The sequence below is a fragment of the Myotis daubentonii genome, chromosome 12, assembly GCF_963259705.1.
Source record: "Myotis daubentonii chromosome 12, mMyoDau2.1, whole genome shotgun sequence".
NCBI classification, from domain to species: Eukaryota; Metazoa; Chordata; class Mammalia; order Chiroptera; family Vespertilionidae; genus Myotis; species Myotis daubentonii.
This window is the reverse complement of record NC_081851.1, coordinates 64,498,895-64,519,826: the sequence shown is the minus strand read 5'-3', so window position 1 is coordinate 64,519,826 and position 20,932 is coordinate 64,498,895. Positions and strand designations below refer to the sequence as shown.

The 20,932-nt window shown below is 45.4% G+C and overlaps 1 protein-coding gene across 14 annotated transcripts in view; it reads left to right on the top strand.

The window, feature by feature from the left end:
- The window catches only part of LTBP1 (latent transforming growth factor beta binding protein 1), a 342,667-nt gene that overhangs the window by 130,437 nt on the left and 191,298 nt on the right, over positions 1-20,932 (top strand). For 6 of the 14 annotated variants that reach the window (XM_059660163.1, XM_059660160.1, XM_059660158.1 and 3 more), the window contains exon 5: positions 8,731-8,898. The exons of 1 other annotated variant lie outside the window; for it this stretch is intronic. In XM_059660163.1, coding sequence (XP_059516146.1) covers positions 8,731-8,898 — 168 coding nt within the window. Of the gene's footprint in view, positions 1-8,414; positions 8,432-8,517; positions 8,899-20,932 lie in introns of those variants that run through there. 7 more of the 14 variants (XM_059660170.1, XM_059660169.1, XM_059660164.1 and 4 more) reach the window with 4 other exon arrangements.

Here is a 20,932-nt window from a genome sequence, read left to right as displayed (position 1 = left end):
TGGGACCCCTCAGTCCGCAGGCTGACGCTCCATCCACTGAGCCCAACCGGTTTCGGCTAAAAAAAATGTTTTTATTGACATTAGCGAGGAAGGGAGAAGAAGAGAGAGATAGAAACATCAGTGAAAGGGAAACCTGGATGGGCTACCTCCTGCACGCCCCCTACTGGGGATTGAGCCTGAAACCCAGCATGTGCCCTGACTGGTAATTGAACCAGCAACCTCTCTAGGTGCATGGGACACCGCTCAACCAACTGAGCCACACCGGCTGTGCTCTTCAACTCTTTATCACAACATTTCAAACGCCATGGTTCATTCAGGATGGGAGGGCAACAGTAGGTTCTCCGGGTTTCAGAATTAGGAGCAGAGGAGAGAGTTCCAGATATGTTGTTCCAGACAGGGAAGGTTTTAAAGTCATGTGGGAGACATCACTGTGGGACAGCCTGGTCCACAGAGTTGCAGGCCCCCCCAGAACTGTCCCTGTTGCTGCCTCTACTTGTGGTGCCTTCAGCAAGGCTGTCACCTCTTTCCTCGGACTGCAGTCCACAGCTTGTTCCTGGCTGTTCCTCGTCCACAAACTGAAGTAAGCCTAGACAGTTGAACCCCGTCAGCGTCTAGGATGTTAAAGGAAAATATCTTAGAAAAGAGGTCAGAAAACGAAAATGCCCTAAAGCCATTGGTTTGTTTTTCTAGTTCTTCACTTTTATTACCAACTGTATTTTCTTTCTCCAAACACTGGGTCAGATTCTGCTGGGTAAGTAAACTATGATTAGTCTTTTGACTGTAAAATATATTATACCTTCAAAGATATTTGATTTTGTTCCCAGGATAAAAATAGGACCTTTAAAAAATATTTTTAGAGAAGAGAACTTACAATGATTGGTATTTAAAGAGGGAAAACTCCAAGGAAAAAAGGAAAGATAAAATCCCATAGTCACAAGGTGAGCTTTTTAAAGTCCTGCTGGGGCAGCATGGGTGTCTGGATGTAGGGCAAGACTGAAGGCGAGAAAATGTGATTCTAGGTGAAACTCTTAGTTCTAAAATCCCAAGTCAAGGCAAAACAAAGATTAAATGAGAAACAGGAGAGTAGACCAAACTCCTGAAGTAAGTGGAAATTTGGGATGAAATCTACGGTCTCTATTGCTGGATCCGTGCTAGTCCTTCAGCCAGTCTCCCCAAGCTGAGAATCAAAGTGTATTTCTCTTCCTTGCTGGCTTTTATGGCCTGGTGACAATTTATATCAGATCCCAGAGTCTGGGTCATAGTGTTTTTAATTTCTTAGTTGCTTTTTGCCTAACAAAGGGAGTGAATACTTAGTAAATCACAAATATGTTTATTATAAACTCAACTGTTGACACATCATAAATTTTATTTATAGAATTAAAGGAAATTTCCATCATTTGTCAGTTTGATTTTTTGCATATGTTGTGCAATTCTGGGGGCAAATAATTGTCTATTTTGCTATTGAAAAGTGTTTGAGAAATTTCTGTTTCCTGTTGTTTACTCAGTTATGCTCTCATTGGCATGTTTAATTGAAAATTTTTACTTTTTTATATCATTGGCCATTTGGGAGTACCATTTTAATGATTTGGGGGAAAATGTGTTTTGTAATAATTGCAGTTTCCTGATCAACAACAACTGTGCTTTCCTTTGACCTGAAACTTCTATGGTTGAAACATTTATCTCTGACAAATATAGCATGTAACAGGAGTATTTGGAGGCTAAAGGTGTATAGGAGTGTTCTTTGGTGTGTGTGTGTTTTTTTTTTTTTTTAACACTGCTAACAATTACCCTATAGACAAATACTGTTATTTAGCTTCCTGTCAGTGAAGTTTGTTCATTCATTCAATTATTTCTTGAGCACTTACTTATGACACATAGTAGTGACCAGGACACTTCTGGAGTTTGTATTCTGGTGACAATAATCAAACACCACATATATAAAGTATTTACTAAAGTATATACTAAACTAGAGGCCCGGTGCACGACATTCGTGCACTGGGGGGGGGGGGGGGAAAGGGTCCCTCAGCCTGGCCTGCGCCCTCGCGCCGGCAGTCAGACATCCCCCAAGGGGTCCTTAGTGCTGCTGCGGAGGTGGGAGAGGCTCCCGCCACTGCCGCCGTGCTCACCAGCCATGAGCCTGGCTTCTGGCTGAGTGGCGCTCCCAGCACTGACCACAACGGGGCAGCTCCTGCATTGAGCGTCTGCCCCTTGGTGGTCAGTGTGCATCAATCATAGCGACCAGTCATTATGCCATTTGGTCGATTTGCATATTAGCCTTTTATTATATAGGATAGGAAATGTAAAGCAGGGTTTGAGGGATAGAAGTGTGGGAGTGTTGCAGTTTTATGCCAGGTAGTTAGGAAAGGCCTCTTGATAAGGTGACATTCTGGAGAAATCTTTGAGGAGTTGATGGAGAAGCTGTGTATACGTGGGGAAGAGTATTCTAGGCATACGGGACAGCAAAGGCAAAGGCCCGAAACAGAGGTGTGCCAATATTTGAAGAATAGCAAGGAAGCCAGGGTGGAGAGAGGTGTAGCAAATGAGGTCAGGGAGGTCACAGTTGTGGAGGGCCTCCTAGGTCATTGGCTTGTATTCTGATTTAGAGTGGGAACCACTGAAGGGACGAGTGCCATGATCTAACTGACCTACATTTAAAAAGGATGCACTGAGTGCTGAGTGGAGAATAAACTATAGGAGGGGAAAGGTAGAAGCAGGAAGTCCAGGTAGGAGACCATCGAAATAATCCAGACAAAGGATGATGGTGGATTCCACCGGTGTTGTCATGGAGGTGCTGAGAAATTGTCAACTTCTGGAAATAGAGCTAAATAGGATTTGCTGCTGTGTTGAGTCTTCGGTGACAAAAGGTCAAGAATTGACTTGCCATTTTCTGAGATGGAAGACTTGCCAAAGAACAGGTGTGGATTTGGGTACATGAGACATTAAACATCTACTCAGCAAAGTTCCATAAGCAGTTGACTAGTTGGGTTCTTGGACACACACACGCACACATACCTTCGGTACTAACGTGCACATGCAAACACACAAGGGAGAGGTGGTCCAGGCGATACTTAAACATTTTCTGTACAGAAGTCTGTAGATGGTATTGCCAAATCCATAAAGACTGAGCTCTGGAACCCTCCCTGGGTAACATCACGAGGAGCAGTGGTCCTCGAGGTAGGAGCAAAGTGAAGAAAGAGTATTCTATGAAGCAGTGTTCTACTGTCAGAGAGGCTGAAAGTTTGAATAAGAAAGAGCCAGAGAATTTGCCATTGGCTTTGGCAATACGAAGACCACTTCAGATGGGTGGCTTTGGTCAAGTGTTGACAGGGAAAACTTGATTGCAGCAGGTTCAAGTGAGAATAGGAGGGGAGGTAGTAGAGAGGGCCAGTAGAGCAGCTCTTTTGAGGAGCTTTTCTGTAAAGGGAACAGAAATAGAGCATTATCAGCAATGGAGTGGAATGGGGACAATGGGAGGTGGGGTATTCTTGAAAAGTGGGAACCAGGGCATTATAGCATGTAATTTCTATTTTCTATAATTTCTATTTTCTCTGAAACAATAAGCAAGGCCATGCGTGACTGTGCGTGACTAGGTAGTGTCTGCATTTCTGCCCAAGTGGGTATTTTTGGGCTGTATTTACATTTTCAAACATGGTACTCATTTAACCCTTGCTTTTGATAAACAATAAGCAATTCTTTCGGAAACTCAGAATGGGTCCAAAAATTTATTCTTATATGAAATGATTTAACAGGCTCTCCTTATTGGCCTCTCTATAGGTCTGTCTCCTTACAGTATAAAAATGGAAGGAAATCACGTGTGTATGGGAAAGGGAGAGATGAATATCTCACATACAGTTGCCTTTAGTGAATATTAAGGGAGAATTGAGGGGCGGAGGAAGCTCAGATGTTTTCATTTATATCGCCAATGTAGCAACTGTTTATCTGTGTCCCTCTTTGTTTAGTTACTTCTTGGAAAAACTCAAGAGATGGTGTTGGATTGTAACTCTAGATGCTTAGCTGAAGAAGCGCCCACATCAGAACGAGACATCCCCTCTGAGTTCCCTCTTGGAGGGTTTTCCGGGACTAGGGCAATCTGATGAAGTCACAGACTTGATATAAATTTCTCTTTACGTAGCACCTTTCTCGAGGAACACAGAGTATTCTGTGGGCATTATTTTACCAGTCCAGGAGGAGTTACGTAAGCCTGGAGAGCCGAACAATCAAGCCCTGTTATTCTAAGCATTATTTAATACGCTGATGATTTGTCCTTCAAAGAATTCTTGGCCTTCGGGCAAGCAGCGGACTGCAAGTGGGAGAATTAGCTATTAGTCTTGTTTCTGTCACTGCATCAGCTCCAGGGTCTCCTGGGACTGGCTTCGGTCATGGGCCGGGTGGTGGCTTGTCCTCACAGCGAGGCTGCGTCTGCCTCCCCAGGACATCGCCTGTGCTGGGTCCCCGCCGTGTGCGTTGGATGCGTGTCATGTGCTGTGGGTCGCAGCTTTCTGGCTGAATGCAGGGGAGATGGTATTCGTTCCCGACATCTGATGTGAGTCTTGAACTTGTTCTGTTTATTTCTTTGGCTGCCGTGGCTTTTGGTCACATCCTAGTCTAATGACTGAAAGAGGGCAGCTGTGCTCTTTTCTAGCCTGAAGTCCATTTGTCGGGAACAAGACTTGCATTTTTGAATTCTTCCCCGTCATTAATGATTGGGAAGCAGCAATGAAAGCTTTTTTTCTTTTTCTTTTTTTTTTTTAATATGGAAAGGGTATCGGCTTCCCTCCCATCCCCGTCGCCATTCACTCGGAATATCTGTGGTTTGCCTTCCCCCGGGTGCCAGCGCCTCTTCTCGGAGGTTTAAACTCACACAGGGCCTGGCAGAAGCTGCAGACAGGATGTTGACTCTCGAGTGTCTTGACGGACTGACTGACTAGGAGGCCCCGTGGAGGTGCTCCGTGGCTCCAGGCAATCTGTGTGCCTAGCCAGGCCTCAAACCCACGGTCTGAAAGTGCTTGCTTCACACTTCTGGGGCCGGTGGACCGATGGGGATTTGAAAATTACATTTTTTTTTTTTTTTGGTCAGAAGGACCGAGCACGTGAAAGCTGTGCCCACAATCCCCCCGTTAACTCCTGACTGGCCTGCCTCTTGCTTCTCAGGTGTCCGATCCTTAGTCAGCCCATAGGTGCCACTTGGGGTGGTCTTCTGCCACCCATGGGACTGTGGGCTTCAGAGCTGTATACCAGAATGACCCCCGCATCCGTGAGACCCCTCCCCCCCGTGGGGTTGTCCAGTCATCCTTTGGGTCACTTCATTTATTTCATGTTTATTTGGAACATGCTCCATGCAAGGCCCCAGGGGTCCTCAACTTTTCACTTAGTCAAGGCATTTGAGGAAGAGGCCTCTTAGGGACCAAGTGGCCTCCGTAGGAAAGGCCGCTGTCACTCAATTCTCACAGAACGCTTGAGAGGTGAGGCGCATTGTCTCAGCTTGTCACATATGAGGCATCTGACACTCTGAGCTGTGTTAACTTCGTTTTGAGAGTTCCCCAAATAAAGCATTTTAAAGGCACCTAAAAAAGAACCAAACCACCCACACAAATAATTCAAACTCTCTTTACACGATACCCTTAGATATGTGGAAATGATTTGAAAGGCGTGTGGATAGGAGAGTGTATTTCCTAATCCATTTAATGTTTATGGAGATCCTCTTAAAGCTGTGAAGGACAATTGAGTGTCAAACAGTTGTGTTTCAGCGCTGATTTTGAGGTTGACTGAAGTTATTTCTAATGAATAAATAAATGCTTGGAGACACAGGAGCACCCGCTGAGAATACAAGTGTCTGCTTTAGAATTAGATTCCTTTATACCAGAATTCTTGTAAAACACAAGGGGAAATATGACATAAAACGTGTCTTCTGCTTCCAAGGAGATGTGAACATTGTAAAATTTCAGAATTAAGTCATATGAAACTGTCTCGGCCTTTTTGAAAATCCAGATGATTCTAAGCCAATTTTTTTTTTTTTTTTGGCAAAGAAATATAATCAGTTTTTAAAAACAATAGGCCCAGAGCATCTCAAGTGCCTATTAGGGACTACTGGAGCTGGGAGGTGAATTGAGAATGACGACCAAGCGCTTGCTTTTGTTGGATGTCTTCGGTTGCCGGAGGGAGCATAATTTAGGTGCCGATGTGAGCATCTGCAGGGCAGGTGCCACGAGTTAATGCCAGAGAAGACAAAATAGTTGGCACACCACTTCTCATTTCATTATTGAACCCAGAGCCAGAAAAAATATGTTCATATTCTTTTGAAGTGGGACTATGTTGTCTCTTTTTATCGTTGGGCCTCACACACACAAACTGTTCTCAAGATATTTGTTAAGCATCGTTTAACAGCTTAGAGTGTAGGCTGATTTCTTTTTTGTGTGTGCTACTATAAAGAAATAAAACTGATCGTCAAATCTGAATTCTGTTGTCGTTTGTAAAATCTCTGATACAGTCGTAGAAAAGTTTGAAAGTCATCTAAGCATTTAAAGCAGGGGTCGGCCAACTGTTTCTTTCAATAAAGTTTTATTGGAACGCAGCTGCCCCCACTCATTTCCATATTGTTTCTGACAGGCTGCTTTCCTGTGACCACTGCAGCACTGAATAGTTGCAACAGAGTCCTTTAGGCCCGAAACCCTGACATAGTTACTATTTGGCCTTTGAGAGGAAGGTTTCTGCACACCATGTTGTAAGGTGTTGGAAGACCGGACACAAGGGTCTCTCCCCACCTCAGATGTGGGTCCTGACCTCCTGTGTTTGTTAGAAGCACCGGTGCATGCAGAAGACATGGCCTCGGAAAAGAACATCGGAAAAGAACGGGTGGGATCTCTCCTCCAGAGGAGTTGTTTTCTATTGTAAAGTGAAGAGGACCCACCCGGGCTGGTGTCCTCACGTCCCTCTAACTGCAGCCTTCTTTGTTTGGTGGCAGTTATCTTTGCGAACTTGAAGGCCTATCATGTGGAGGAGGCATTAGACTGTGAGCCCTGGGCAGCTGAATTAGGACTCGTGGGTGCAGCCGACGGTGAGGCTACGCTTCAGCTCCAGAAGGAAGAGCGCTTGCTAGGAGCTGCCCGTGACTGCATGGGCCCACTTAGCGAGCTCCCTGTTAGTAGACTCGTTTCCATCAAGGTTGTATCCGAGGACCTTGGAGGTCCCATTCCAGCCTTGAAATTCTAATGGCTTATTCGGTTACGGTTCTTTGTTTCCAAACTCAGATGTTGACGACAGTTTCTTTTGTTGAGGGCCTACCTATAGAGGCCTCTTTGATGATTTTCTGAAAGTATCATCGTGGTAAAATAAAAGCGGTTTAAGAGGGGAGACTTGCTTCTGGTGGGCAGGGGAGGGCAGAGGAGGGACCCAGGGGCCGCAGATCGGGCACTGTTTTCTACTGGCCCTAAAGCCTCAAAAAATGAACCAACTGTCTTCAGCCGCTGCTACCATCTTTGCTTTCTGCCTGGGCTCCCAGAAAGAGAAAAGTCTGGCTGCCACAGATATAGAAATAAGTTAGAATAGGGTTTCGGTATCACACTTTGCCAGAGAGTTCATAGTGGGACTTGGCTGTGAACAGCAGCTCTGGGTGAGGCCATACATTCTCTGGGCAGCTCTGCTGTTACAGGCCAAGAGTGGCCGTAGACAGTGCATACATGAATGAGTGTGGGCGTGTTCCAGTAAAACTTTATTTATAAAAGCAGGCACCGGGCCAGATTTGATCCGGGGGCCATAGCTTGCTGACCCCTGATATGGACATTGAAAGCTAGAACTGGCTAGAAAGCATCCATTCCAATGCTTCCCTGTCTTAGAAAAAAGGTGAAATGACAGGCCCAAAGTCACACCAGGCTGAGCCAGGGCTCCAGCCTAGAACCTGACATTTAGATTCGTGCCCGTTTTATGCATTTGTGCGGCCGAGTTACAGCGTTTGGTTGATCGAGGGCCCTGTGAGTGCAGCAGCGAGAGCTCCAGGGTGGTATTTGAATCGAGGCAGCCGTGCAGCCCTGCGAGCTGGCCTCACTTTTCCCGAGATGGACCCTGTTCACACTCAAACAAAATATACGTTGCGTACGTTTACACGGAGAAAGAACGCCCCGGAGTTGTGAAAAAGCTGGGCTCCCGCAGCTGCGTCACGGGATTCGATCACTGCGGCCGGCGGTGCCAGGAGATTTGAGACAGATGTTTTCAGACATGCCGCATGCCTAAAACATTTCCAGGGGTCGGGCTGCAACGGTGACTTCATAAGTGGAGAAACAGGGAAAGTATGCGAGGCGAGGACACAAGCGTTTATTCACCACTAGGTGCACGGCCAACCTCTTTGCATTACATCTGCCTGTCAGGGTTGGCTCTTTCATCTGTCGTGCCCTCGGTACTGCTCTTTGTCTGCCCGTGAATAAAGTGCAGCATTGTGGTTAGTAATCCCACTCCAGTGACTCGACTTCAAATGTGGTTTTGGAGTGCATCCCAGAGTTCTGTTTGCTAAGCTTCCTACTCCTGTTTCAGAGACACCACTGGATACAGAGCAGCGAGCACTGACGGCTTCCCTCCTTCCTTAAACCTGTCGGGTTGTGGGCTCTCTCTTTCCCCCTCGCGCCCCTTTCCTTTCTTTTTTTCACCTTCTTCTTTTTTTTTTTTAATCCTTCTGAGGCAAGTTCATGGATACTAAGCTGATGTGTTTGTTGTTCTTTTTCTCCCTGCCTCCGCTCCTAGTGAGTAACCACACTGGCCGCATCAAGGTGGTCTTTACTCCGAGCATCTGTAAAGTGACCTGCACCAAGGGCAGCTGTCAGAACAGCTGTGAGAAGGGGAACACCACCACTCTCATTAGTGAGAATGGCCATGCTGCCGACACCCTGACGGCCACGAACTTCCGAGTGGGTGAGTTCCTCCACAGTCCCTGACTGTCCTTATCGAGTGGTTTTATGAGATCGTAGCATTTAGATGCCCCCCCCCCCCCGCCCCACTGCCCATTCACACACTGCTCTCTGTTTGAATGGGTTTCTCTGAGTCTAAATAGGCTTCTTTTTTTTTTTCCCCCCCCAAGAGACCTTTTAAATTACTTTTGGAATAATTTTTAGACTGGCTTTTAGAGAAATGGCAACTAGGGTATTGCCCCTTATTGCTTATCATTGAGGCAGCCGTGTGGTGATGGGGACGTATCAATTGGACGGAAGGAAATAGTTTGAGATGAAGACCACAACTTGGGCTGAGTGACTTCAAATCTTCTCTTCTCAGTGATACATAGGATTTATGTTAGATAGGACTCCTGTCGTAACGTTTGGAAGGTGGTGATTAATTTTAAACTTGTACTCCACAAATAGGTTCTAAAGAAGTTTTAAAAATTGTTGGAGCCCTGTGTTTTAGCTTGTAGAAAGGGACACAGACGTGCATCTTTGGCTGTGTTTCTGCTCTCTATCAAAAGCCTGAATTATAAATTGATATAGGACATAGATTTTGGGGGGATATATGCTAGTGGATTACTGTCAGCACTGGAAACCTTTGAATATTTCATAAATAATTTAAATATGAGCCATAGTCATGACTGACTGCAAGAAAAAAAGGCTTTTAACTTTTTTTTTTAATTTTTGTTTCTTTTTTACTTTTTTGTAAGTGGGGAAAGTATTGCGGTCCACCAAATGCTGTCACACTGCCAGGTTGTCATTCAATACAGTATTTTTGTCACGGAAAAATGTCTTTTATTATTTCTTTGACCAATTATGGTTTGCCATGTGTACTCAAATAATCACAGACACCCACGTTACTTTACGAGTTACTCACAAGAATAACCCAAATGTCAGACAGATAATAACACTGGCTAGATCTGGTCTTTTTATGGAATATTGCTGTTTAGTCTTGGGAGTGTATGTCTCAGGGCGGGGGGTAAGAGAAGGGGGGGGGTGTCTATTTCAAACTGATTTCCATCAAGACAGAACACAGGGAGGCAGCTTGAGGTCCTTATTTGCTCTTGAATTATTCTGCTTTATTGCGACTCCTAATCCTTACGAGGGCTCACTCGGGTTGATGTTCGTCTGTACTTGGAAAAAGCATGCGCCATAGCTACTATTTAAAAAGGTATTGTGAATTTCCTGGCTACAGTAGGGGTGCTTTAGGCATCTTTTTAAAAGAATTTAGCTGTCAGGTGCCAAATGGCACATTACGCTCAGCAGGGCAGACAGCCGAGTCTAATGGGAAGTGTGTGGAACTGACGATCAGGAAACCGGATTCTGGTCCTTGTCCTGCCACTAATGACCAGCTAATCCACAGGACATGACAGTTCATATTTCTGAACCTCAGTGTTTCTCATCCATAAAACAAATGGCTTAGGTGTCGTGACCCCTGAAATTCAGTGCACCTCTAAAACCTTATGCGTTTGAAAGAGGAATAAGGAATATGATTTTCAGGCTTTTTCAGAGGGTTATAGACACGGAAGGGGAAGGGAAAAGACAGTTCCAAGCAGGTTATTGTGGGCTGAATGGCTTTTCTCACTTTTACTTTTCTTGATTGTTTTCCTTCCTCTCCTTGCTGTCCCTCCTCCATCGCCAACAACGCCTGCTCCCCCACCCCCTTGCATTTTTCACAAATCCTTACAGTAGGAATGACAAAGTAATCGGATGGGTGGTAATTTTTTGGCTCACAGTGTATTCATATTTAAAGACTTTGAGAAACAGAGGAAGTCTGCTTGTTAAAACACGCCACACACTTTCGTCCCCTGGCATTTGAGCAAATGTTTAGGAACAGAATACAGGTAACCTGTTCAAAATTTAAAATGCAGAAAAATTATTTACAGAAACATTTCAAAACCAGCACTCAACTCTGTCACAAAAGGATTGGCAGAGTAGTTTAATAAAAGTAAAGTAAAGTAAAGAGAGTGTGGGCAGGGGGTAGTAAGGAACAGTTTCACATCGGAAATCATGGGAACTATTTCATTTACATCCTGAGCTATATCTACTGGATAATTTGAGGGACAAGTTTTATTTTTTTTAAGAATGGCAATTTTGTAAAATTTATAGATTATGGTTCTTCAGACAAACAGTAAATTTTATAAATCCATTTTTTCAGACATACATGATATCTTTGTGGACTTTACTGGTTTAACAGAACTTTATTAATTACATAGAAAAAGTGGTTTTTCAAATGTATTGCTTTTCTCTCTCTATATATATTTGTTTATATTATATTAAATCTTTTGACACATAAGATACGTGTATACGGAAAAATAGTACAGTGTGAGGAAAATCCAAAATTTACTGTAACTTGTTAGCAATTCTCCTTGGCCTCCAATAACTTGTTAGCTACCATCTTCGGTTATAACAGATGGGGGCTGGCAAAATCTTTCTGTAAAGGGCAGATGGTAAATATTTTAGACCTCTCAGCCATACAGGTTGTGTCCCAACCACTCAACCCTGTTCTGGTCGTCAAAGCAGCCGTAGACAGTATGTTCGAGAATGGGTGTGGCTGTTGCAAAAACAGTCAGTTGGCCACATTTGGTTTGAGTGCCATAGTTTGCTGGCCCCTGCTCCAAGAAGTCAGAATAATACAGGGAAAACCATATGGACTTCATAGTCAAGGCACCTTAATGAAATAATCCATTTTGATCATTGGAACAGCAGAACAGCTTTTGAATTTACATGGTGATTTCCAGGTGTGTGTGTGTGTGTGTGTGTGTGTGTGTGTGTGTGTGTGTGTGTGAAAGAAATGAAAGAAATATTATTGTCACTGCTTTTTTCGATAAGGAACCTTAGGCACAATGGCTTATGTGAGTTTGCCTTAGTATAGATTAAGTCAGTGAGGTGTAGATCTTTGATCTCCTTATGTTCCCTGTTTACTTAACTCCCTGAGGTCTGACCATGATGTGTAGGAGGGACAAGGTGAAGGGCCTTGTGGAGGGTTGAGTGTGTGGGAAGGCTCAATGATATAATAGAAAATAAACAACTGAGAAGCCAACAGCCATGGGTTCAGATCTGGCTTCATCAAGCCCTTGGGCACGTTCTGGCTTTCTGTCTTCTTGGGCCCGTGTCGCTTCGCTGCACGATGCAGGGGATGACAGGTCTGCAGAGGGTGGTTCTGTAGCAGGCACAGGGTTAGCCTCTTCCTTCTAGCCTGCGTTTCCTGTGGTGGTGTTCCTGACCCCTGCTGATGGTGAGCTGGGCTGTTCAGATGCGAGAGGCAGGCGCGCTTTTCATTACTCTTAAGCACATGCTCTCTGTTTTTGAGTATTCAGTTGGGGAAATCTTAAGTATAACTTCCACTTAATGTGACTTTAATAGTGAGGCCCGAATGAGGATGACATCCAAGAAAAGTACTCTGAGATTTTAGAATAAACTCATTTTTATGAACGTGATATTAGTATGATGTAACAGAATATTTACACTAAGTGGTATTTCCTATAACATAAGCAGATTTTTAATTATAATAACGTTGTGTGTGTGTGTGTGTGTGGCATTCTGAGCTTTGCCTTCTTGCTCTCCCTGCCTTTGCCTTCTTAAAAAATGGAAACATGTCCCCAGTTGGGTGGGCCAGCAGGTTAACTGTTGTTACTTTAGTGGATTCTTTCCATTCCATAGGGATATAGTGAAGATGACCTTCTGGTATTTTTAAGTTGTTTATAGAATCACAAGTTCCTCTAATAAGAAGAGCATAGGAATTCATGTTGTCACAGCTAGAGTATTTCAAATAAAATAATACTGCCCCTTGGCAGAAGTTATTTGTAGAGACATTGAAAAGCCATTGGGATTGCTAAAATAACACATTTGGTTTGTAGGATGCTTTCTCTGAGAGGTTACCAGGGACTTGCATTCCATTAGCACCAATTGAATAATTAATTCGATAATTTAAAAAGTAAGTTCCCATATGTTACTTTATTTGATGCTTATTCCCCCTGAGAAAAAGTAAATGGTGGTATTACATTTTGTAGATATGCGGACCAAGGCTTTCGTGGGTTGCTTCAAGGTGACTTTAAATCACTTTTCCTATCCAGGAGTCCAGATAACTCCTGCCCTCCCATGGTGCCTCCTGGGACCAAATATTGAGTGATTACATATAAAACACTGTCTTTGATTTTCCAGGAGAAGCATATCCTACAGCTGCCCTCTCAGAGCATATATTTGAAGGAGGAGATGAGGAGTGTATGTAAATAACCTTAATTCAAGGTAGACATCTCCCTGCAGGAGCCCAGAGGAGGAGCTGTCCCTCTGAGCTGAGGAGGGATGCTCTGAGAAAAGAGGGGTGGCATGCAGATTTTCCTGTGTAGTTCACCAGGCCACCCCAGCTGCTAAACAGATTGGCTCATGGTGGGGTCTAGGTAAATGCATGTGGCTGGTTGGCGATGGAGGGGCAGGGGCATTCAACTGGAAACATTGGTAGGTTCCCGGGAAGTAGAGGGAAGGGAGAGGTCAAGTTGATGTGGGAAGGATTTACCCATCAGAATTAGGCATGGAGACGAGAAGGCACAGATGGTTTCTGGGAATTGGCAGTCGTTTCCCTTAAATGTAGAAAAAATGAAAGGGAGTGACAGATGACAAGTCCAGGAAAGTAGATTGGGGCAAGGCTATGGAGGGCTTCGATTGATGTCAAGCTTGGGAATTAGGACTTTGCTCTTGTGGATATTACTGTCCTCTGGAAAGGGGACATTGACATTTATCATTTCGAAAAGAAGAGGGAAGTTGTGTGTTTAAGGTAGGAAACTAGTGTTTTGATAGTCTTAGCTTCTGAATAGCCCCTAGTGACGGTGACAACCTGGAGGCACTTTGAACTGCCCTGAGGTTGGCGTGCTGCTCTGTTTGGGACCTCCCCGTACGCCTAACAGCAGCAGCTTAATCCTCCAGCCTTTGATGGGGAATGGAGGCGGGCCATGCTGCCGCACTCATTATGTAGGCTCTCCTCCTAAGGAGGGAAGAACATTCTCTCACCACGAGGCTTTAAATAAATCAGCACTGCTCAAGGAGGGGGCGGCATTGAGATTTTTTTTTCTGGCAACTGAATTCAGACACTGAATCTTTCGTCGTCTGCCAGTTGTCATTGTTTGGATCCCTTGATGTTTATCCAGCACAGAAACCAATCCAATACCAACATGCCACTTTTTGATGAACTGGGGCATATATTTCCCCCGTAATGCATGGCTACAGGTTTTATGTTGTTTAAAGATGATCCAATGCAATACTAAAAGAAAGAGGTTGCCTTTCATTTGGGCAGTCGAGAATGCGTAAGAAGTTGTCAAATTACTCCCACATATGATCTTTTCAAATGATTTCATTTTTTAATACTGAGTAAATGTCATAATGTAAGGCATTTCCTTTTTTATTTTATTTAAGCTGTGGAGCACCCAACAAAGGCTGGTATTAGGAGCACTGATTCATTTACCATATTTTAATTGAGCACCTGCTCTTGCCCAGGATTGGTTTAGGCATTAGATATATAGCAATGAACAAAATAGACAAAGTCCTTGAACATGCAACATTAAAAAATATCATGCGGCTATACAACATATATGAATCTTGTATGAATCAACATGTATGGGTCAACATATATGAATTTTATGCTAAGTGAAATGAGTCAGCCAAATAAAACAAATACTGTATGATTTTACTGGTACGAGTTACCTGGAGCAGTCAGATTCGTAGAGGGAGAAAGTGGTGGTTGTCAGGGCTTGGTGAAAGGGCGGAGATAGAGAATCATTTTAATGGGCACAGAGTTTCAGTTTTGCAAGATGAGAAAGTTGTGGTGATAGAATGCACAACAGTCTGAATGTACTTAACACTATAGAGACTTGGAAATGCTCATGATAGTCAATTTTATGTTACCTGTATTTGACCATAATTAATAATTGCTACTAGAAATACACTGTAAGGAGCATTCTCTATGATAGAATTTCAGGGAGTTATAAATGCTATGAAGAAGTACAGCGCTGAGAGAGGGACAGAGAATGGGGTGTGGGAAGGTGAGGACTGCTCCTCTAGACAGCCAGGAAGGGCTCCCTGGTGAGATGATCCCGGATCAGAGACCTGAATGGTGTGAATAGTGAGCTCTGAGAGGGAACATCACAGACTTTATAACCGAGCTCTGTGACTGTGCTGGTTATTTTATCTAAGCTGTGGAGCATCTTCCAAAGGGTGGTATTAGGAGAATATGTAAACTTTTCTGATACTTCCTGTTGGGTTAGGTTTTATTTGGGTATTGATATTGTATTGTATCAGGGTATCCTTTGTGTAATATCTGTTGATAAAGAACCTCATACACAGAAGATAGAGGCAAGCAAGTCATTGGGTAAAAAAAAAAAGGGTGCTGGAATGATTACAGAAGGAATTTAGGTTATGGATAATAAAAAGTGTAGGGATGTCAGTAAAGAAATGAATGACTAAAAATGCTGGATCACCTCTTTCTCAAACATTATCCTATATAATAAAAGCCTAATATGCTAAGTGTCTGGTCATTCGGCCATTCAACCAATCAAAGCAAAATATGCTAATGATATGCTAAGGCCGCTCAACTGCTTGCTGTGACGAGCACTGACCACCAGAGGGCAGATGCTCTGACCAGTAGGTTAGCTTGCTGCTGGGGTCTGTCCTATCGGGACTGAGTGAGATGGGCCGGACACGCCCTAGAGCCCTCCCATAGTCCCTCCCTGGCTGGCCAACCTCCCACGTCCTTCCCCAGCCCCAATCGTGCATTGGTGGGGTCATGGCTGGCGAGCACAGATGTGGTGGTGGAGCCTCTCCCACCTCTGCAGCAGCGCTAAGGATGTCCTACTGCCAGCTGCTGCTGCGGCCTGCCCCACTTCCCATAGGGAGCGGGCCTAAGCCGGCAGTCGGACATCCCCTGAGGGCTTTTGGACTGTGAGAGGGTGCAGGCCGGGCTGAGGGACCCCCACCAAGTGCACGAATTTCATCCACTGAGCCTCTAGTTTCCTATAAGACAGATCACATGATTTGGGTACAGAGATATTTTTTAAGGAAGGGAAATAAAACTGGCTCCTGCTTCTGAGGGCAAGTGTGTGTGTGTGTGTGTGTGTGTGTGTGTGTAAGGGAGAGTGCCCAGTGAAGGAGGGCTGCATGGGAAGGTGGTTCCAGGGGTTAGTTGGGCCAAGGGGGGGAATAGTTGGACCTTAAGAGCCAAAATCAGGAGAAAATGAGGTCCTGTTTGGTTGAAGAGGAAGATTGCTGAAGATGAGCAAGTAAGGGCCTCACAGCGGCCGTCTGAGACTAAGTCTGCAGTCAGGACAGTTTGGAAGAAACTAACCTTTGGTAAAAGAGAGTTCAGCAGTCTGCTTGCCCAGCGCGGGAGGCGTGTGTGATTGATTGAACCGCTTAAGCCATCCCTGGCCTGTGTCGCGGGGGTGGACGGGACTCCACAAACGGGCTGTCCTGGGCTAGCTTAGAATAAATGACCTTTCAAAATTCCTTGGAGTCTGTAACACGATGTCACAAAGTGTATATTCTTCCCTCCTCTGTCAGCTTGGGCACATGGAACGATCTTTGGAAAACTCCAAACTGCTTAGCATGGCCTGCAGGGCCCTCAGGATTAGCTGCTCCCTGGCTCCCCGGCCTTCACCATGGCTGTGCCCCTTCCTCTCTGCTTCTGCCAAACTGAGCTTCCAGGGAGACCAACGGGCACTGACTGCCCCAGGGCCCCAGTGTTCCCACTGCTGCCCTGCCTGGGGGCGCACTGAACCCACCCGGCCTGGGCAGTGACCCACTGTTGCTTCAAGAGTCAGCGAGCGCCACTCACACTACAAAACCTCCCTCCCCTGTGTTTTCACACCGGTTCTTCCACTCCATTCTCAACTGCTTGGGGACAGGTCCCTGTCTACTTCCTGCTGGCATCTCCCGCGCCAGCACTGGGCCTGGCTTTGGAGATGCTGAATGCATTTGTGTTGACAGAGCACACTGTCTATGCAGAGCACATTGTCTGTGTGATGGGGGCGCACACACAATTTTCCTGATACGGCTCCACCCAGAATTCTCAGACACCTGAAATCATAGGTGTAAAATTACCATCTGAAAGTGTGTGGGGGTCACAGGAAAGGAGAAACATACAGGCCACCTGTGTAGCACTTTGTCCGGAGCTGAACTTGACATTTTGAACACTGACTGCGGAGGACATCCCATGCACGGCAAAGTGCAGTCGCATTTTCATACCTTCATCTGCTCCCGCTGCATGCCATTGCTGCTCCCCACTCCGGCAATCTGCCTGAATCTCGGCCTCAAGGTCCGTTTCAAACGTTGCTGTCTGTGCTGGTGTTCTCTTCCCTGTTAGGCCTCCAGCCATTCCCATGTCAGTGACACGTGGGGGTCTGGCTCAGGTGGATGCCTAGGCAGCCTGGGCTGGTGATCAGCCTCGCTGATCCCACCCGGTAAAATGAATCGGCGCTGCCCTGAACTTCTTTCCGGGGCTGCTCCGCGGCTGCCGAGGAGCACCAGGCTGAGGGTGTCCCCAGGCACCTTGGATTGATCTGAAGAAGGTCTTTCTCTTCTGAAGAGAACATCCTGTTAATTTGCATCCCCTGTGACCCGGGATATGGGGAGAGAGCTTACGTCTCCTGGGGTTCAGGTGGGGCATGCTCCTTGTGCACCACGGAGACCGGGTTCCCTTCATGAACTGATCCTGGCGGCACAATTGCTGCAAGAGAGACCGAGCAGGTTGTTTCCATTATGCGCTCTCGCTGCTCCTCTGCTTCGAGTGCACTGAAGGCTCTTTATTTGCTCAGTGAGACTTGCTCTGGGCAGACTAGACTGCGTACAAACTAATGTCGGATACTACGTTATCACACGGCAGGCACACGTAGCAGCACCCCGTCCCTCTGCCTTGGATCGAGCACCCCCTTACGGGGGTTCACTTGCTTACCTAGGAGCTTGTGAAGGCTGCCAACCTTGCTGGCAATGGTGGCAGCACTGAAACCGTGGAACACTTTTTGGAACCAGCAGCTGTGGGCTGGAGGACAAGTCATCGTTTTGAACAGATGGGGGGGATCTCCAGTGCTGTTTGATTGTAACATAGGCTCCTGCTTCATGCTTTTCTTTGTTTTGCTATCCTTTGCGTAATTTGGGCTCCAAGGCTAGGGTACATTGAAGGAAGCGGGACTTAAAGTAGATACTGAAATCACATTTATGGGATAAGTATATCCCCACAGCATTTATTGGCATATGTGTTGGGCTTTGGCATCTCTATATATAAAAGGCTAATATGTAAAGTGGCCCTTTGGGAGTTCAACCCGGAGACCAGGAGTTCGATTGCTTGCTATGACATGTGCTGACCACCAGGGGGTGGCACAGAATGAAGGAAGGCCTGGGCCAGCAGCCAGCAGCTGGCAGCTGGGGAAGGAAGGCCCCAGCTGGCAGCTGGAAGGAAGGCCCCGGCTGGCAGCTGGAAGGAAGGCCCCGGCTGGCAGCTGGAAGGCCCCAATCGGCCCTAATCACAAGCCAGACATAGGGACCCTACTCATGCACTAATTTCATGCACCGGGCCTCTAGTCCTATATAATAAAAGCCTAGGTGGTGCCACATGCGACATCACTACAAGATGGCCACCACAAGATGGCTGGCAGGGGAGGGCAGTTGGGGTTGATCAGGTTGGCAGGGGCGGGCAGTTGCGGGCAATCGGGCTGGCAGGGGAGGGCAGTTGGGGGTGGTTGGGCCAGCAGGGGAGGGCAGTTGGGGGTGATCAGGCCAACAGGAGAGCAGTTAGGCATCAATCAGGCCAGCAAGGGAGCGGTTAAGGAGCAATCAGGTTGGCAGGCAGAAGCAGTTAGGGGCAATCAGGCAGGCAGGCAGGCGAGTGGTTAGGAGCCAGCAGTCCCGGATTGCAAGAGGGATATCTGACTGCCGGTTTAGGCCCGATCCTGGATTGGGCCTAAACCGGCAGTCTGACATTCCCCAAGGGGTCCCAGATTGGAGAGGGTATAGGCTGGGCTGAGGGACCTGCCCTTGTGCACGAATTTCGTGCACTGGGCCTCTAGTCTTAGTATAAAAGTAAAACATTTGTATCAGCTTTTAATCTCGAGATATTATATATATATATATATATGTGTGTGTGTGTGTGTGTGTGTGTGTGTGTGTGTGTGTGTGTGTGTATGTATATATATAGATTGCAAGTGGAGAAGAAATAATGCATCTGTGTACTGTTGGAAAAACCTCCTGGAACTAACATCACAGATGATGTGAAAATGTTTTTGAGGGCAGCCACACAGTCATCTTCATGTTCCGCAGTCCAGGAAAATCAAATAACTACCAAATGGGGCAGGATAAAGTTAGTGAGGAAGTTGGAGATTCATTCCCCAAAGTTATATCACACAAAAAATGAGAAGAAACAGATACCCTTCCATTGCCAATTTAATAGAGTGCTGTCATGGATGCTCTTATTAAAACTTGATTTTTTTTCTGTTTAGTGGAAGGGTATGAGCTCAAGGAATAGCTTCCTTCTCCTCTCTGTTACCTTGAATCTGGACTCATGCAATAATTACTGAAAAAACTGGCACGGCTGCAGTGCTGGCCTTTTGGGTAAGATTTGGTGGAAAAAAAGAAACAACGTTACTAGTATGCAGTAATGAGAGATTTCTTCACTCGGAGACCAAAGTTCAGATGCCCATCAGAATCAAAAAAATTTTGTTCTGGATTATGCGGACTTTTTGAGCTTCCCTAGTGCGAAAACTCAGCCTGATTTTCATCAGATTTTCCCTAGAAGAGGTAAAAGGGAAACTTGACCTGAAAATCTTTTGCAGTGAGAAAAGCAGACCACTGCCCTTTTCCCGGCAAATTAGGAAATGCCCTGGAACTTTTTTAACTTAAGTCTTTTCTTTAGCAAGGTTAGACTATGTCACTGCTTGCCACCTCATTGTCCCTTTCTGAAGAAAGGGTGATTTATGAGCCCCCTGGATCTTCTTGTGGTATTAATAACATCTCAAGCCAGCTGTTTTATTGGGTGTACACAGAGGGTAATTAGAAACATCTGAGAGTCCCATAATGTGCCCAGAAATCCATGACGTTGTATGGAAAAGAAGAAAATAATAACACTCATGCCAAAGTTGTGTACTTGGTAAATAGATAAGTTAGTATTAAACAGACTTTCTTTTGTATTTTCCCATCATTTTGAGAAAGAGGCTAAGCTCTTCAGACTGGAAATGCCCTCTTAATGAAGTGCACTCACTCGCTGCAGAAATCATAACCTTATTTGGTAAAAGACTTCTGACCATGCTGTTCCTACAGTAATTATCATTTCCCTTCTGTCAAGCTTCATCATATTAGAGACCATTTTCTGCCAGAGAAAGTATTTCTTCTTTTTTACCTGGCACTTACTTGAAAACTTTAGAATTCTGAAGGATCTCATGTAAGGAAATTAACTCTTAGAAACATACTGCACCGGGGACTAATAGTGCCAATTTGCCTAATTAGTCTATCCTAGAAATCGGGTTGGGATTCAAGAGTTTGGGCTCTATTTGAGCTGGTTATTTGAAATTTGATCTGTTCCAGGGATGGCTGAGTTCGAATATTTGGGTATGTAGCAATAACAGCGGCTGAGTCAGGGTCTGATTCAAATCAGGTCCCGTTCTTTCTTCCTCCAAGACCAAATCTAGACAAGAAAACCTAACAATTTGGTGGTGGCTGGTGAATGGTTCCTTTCATCTTCATTCACAAATAACAAGCCCTTATGAGAAGTCCGTGCTGAGTCAAACTAACATGCCCCAGGCGGCTGTGGACAGGGGTCCAGTTGGAGGCCTCCGGCGTCTTTTCAACCTGCGTTGCTTCGTGTGTCCCCACTGGGTGTGACATTTTTGTCTTGATCATTTTGAAAGGGACTTCCCATCGATCATGAAGACAAAATTGGATGTTTTGCTGGAGGTTGACAGTGACTTAAGGAAGGAGAAGTGGATTCGTGTGTAGAAATGTTTATTGTGGGGAGGTGGGACAGTAGGTAAGAGCTG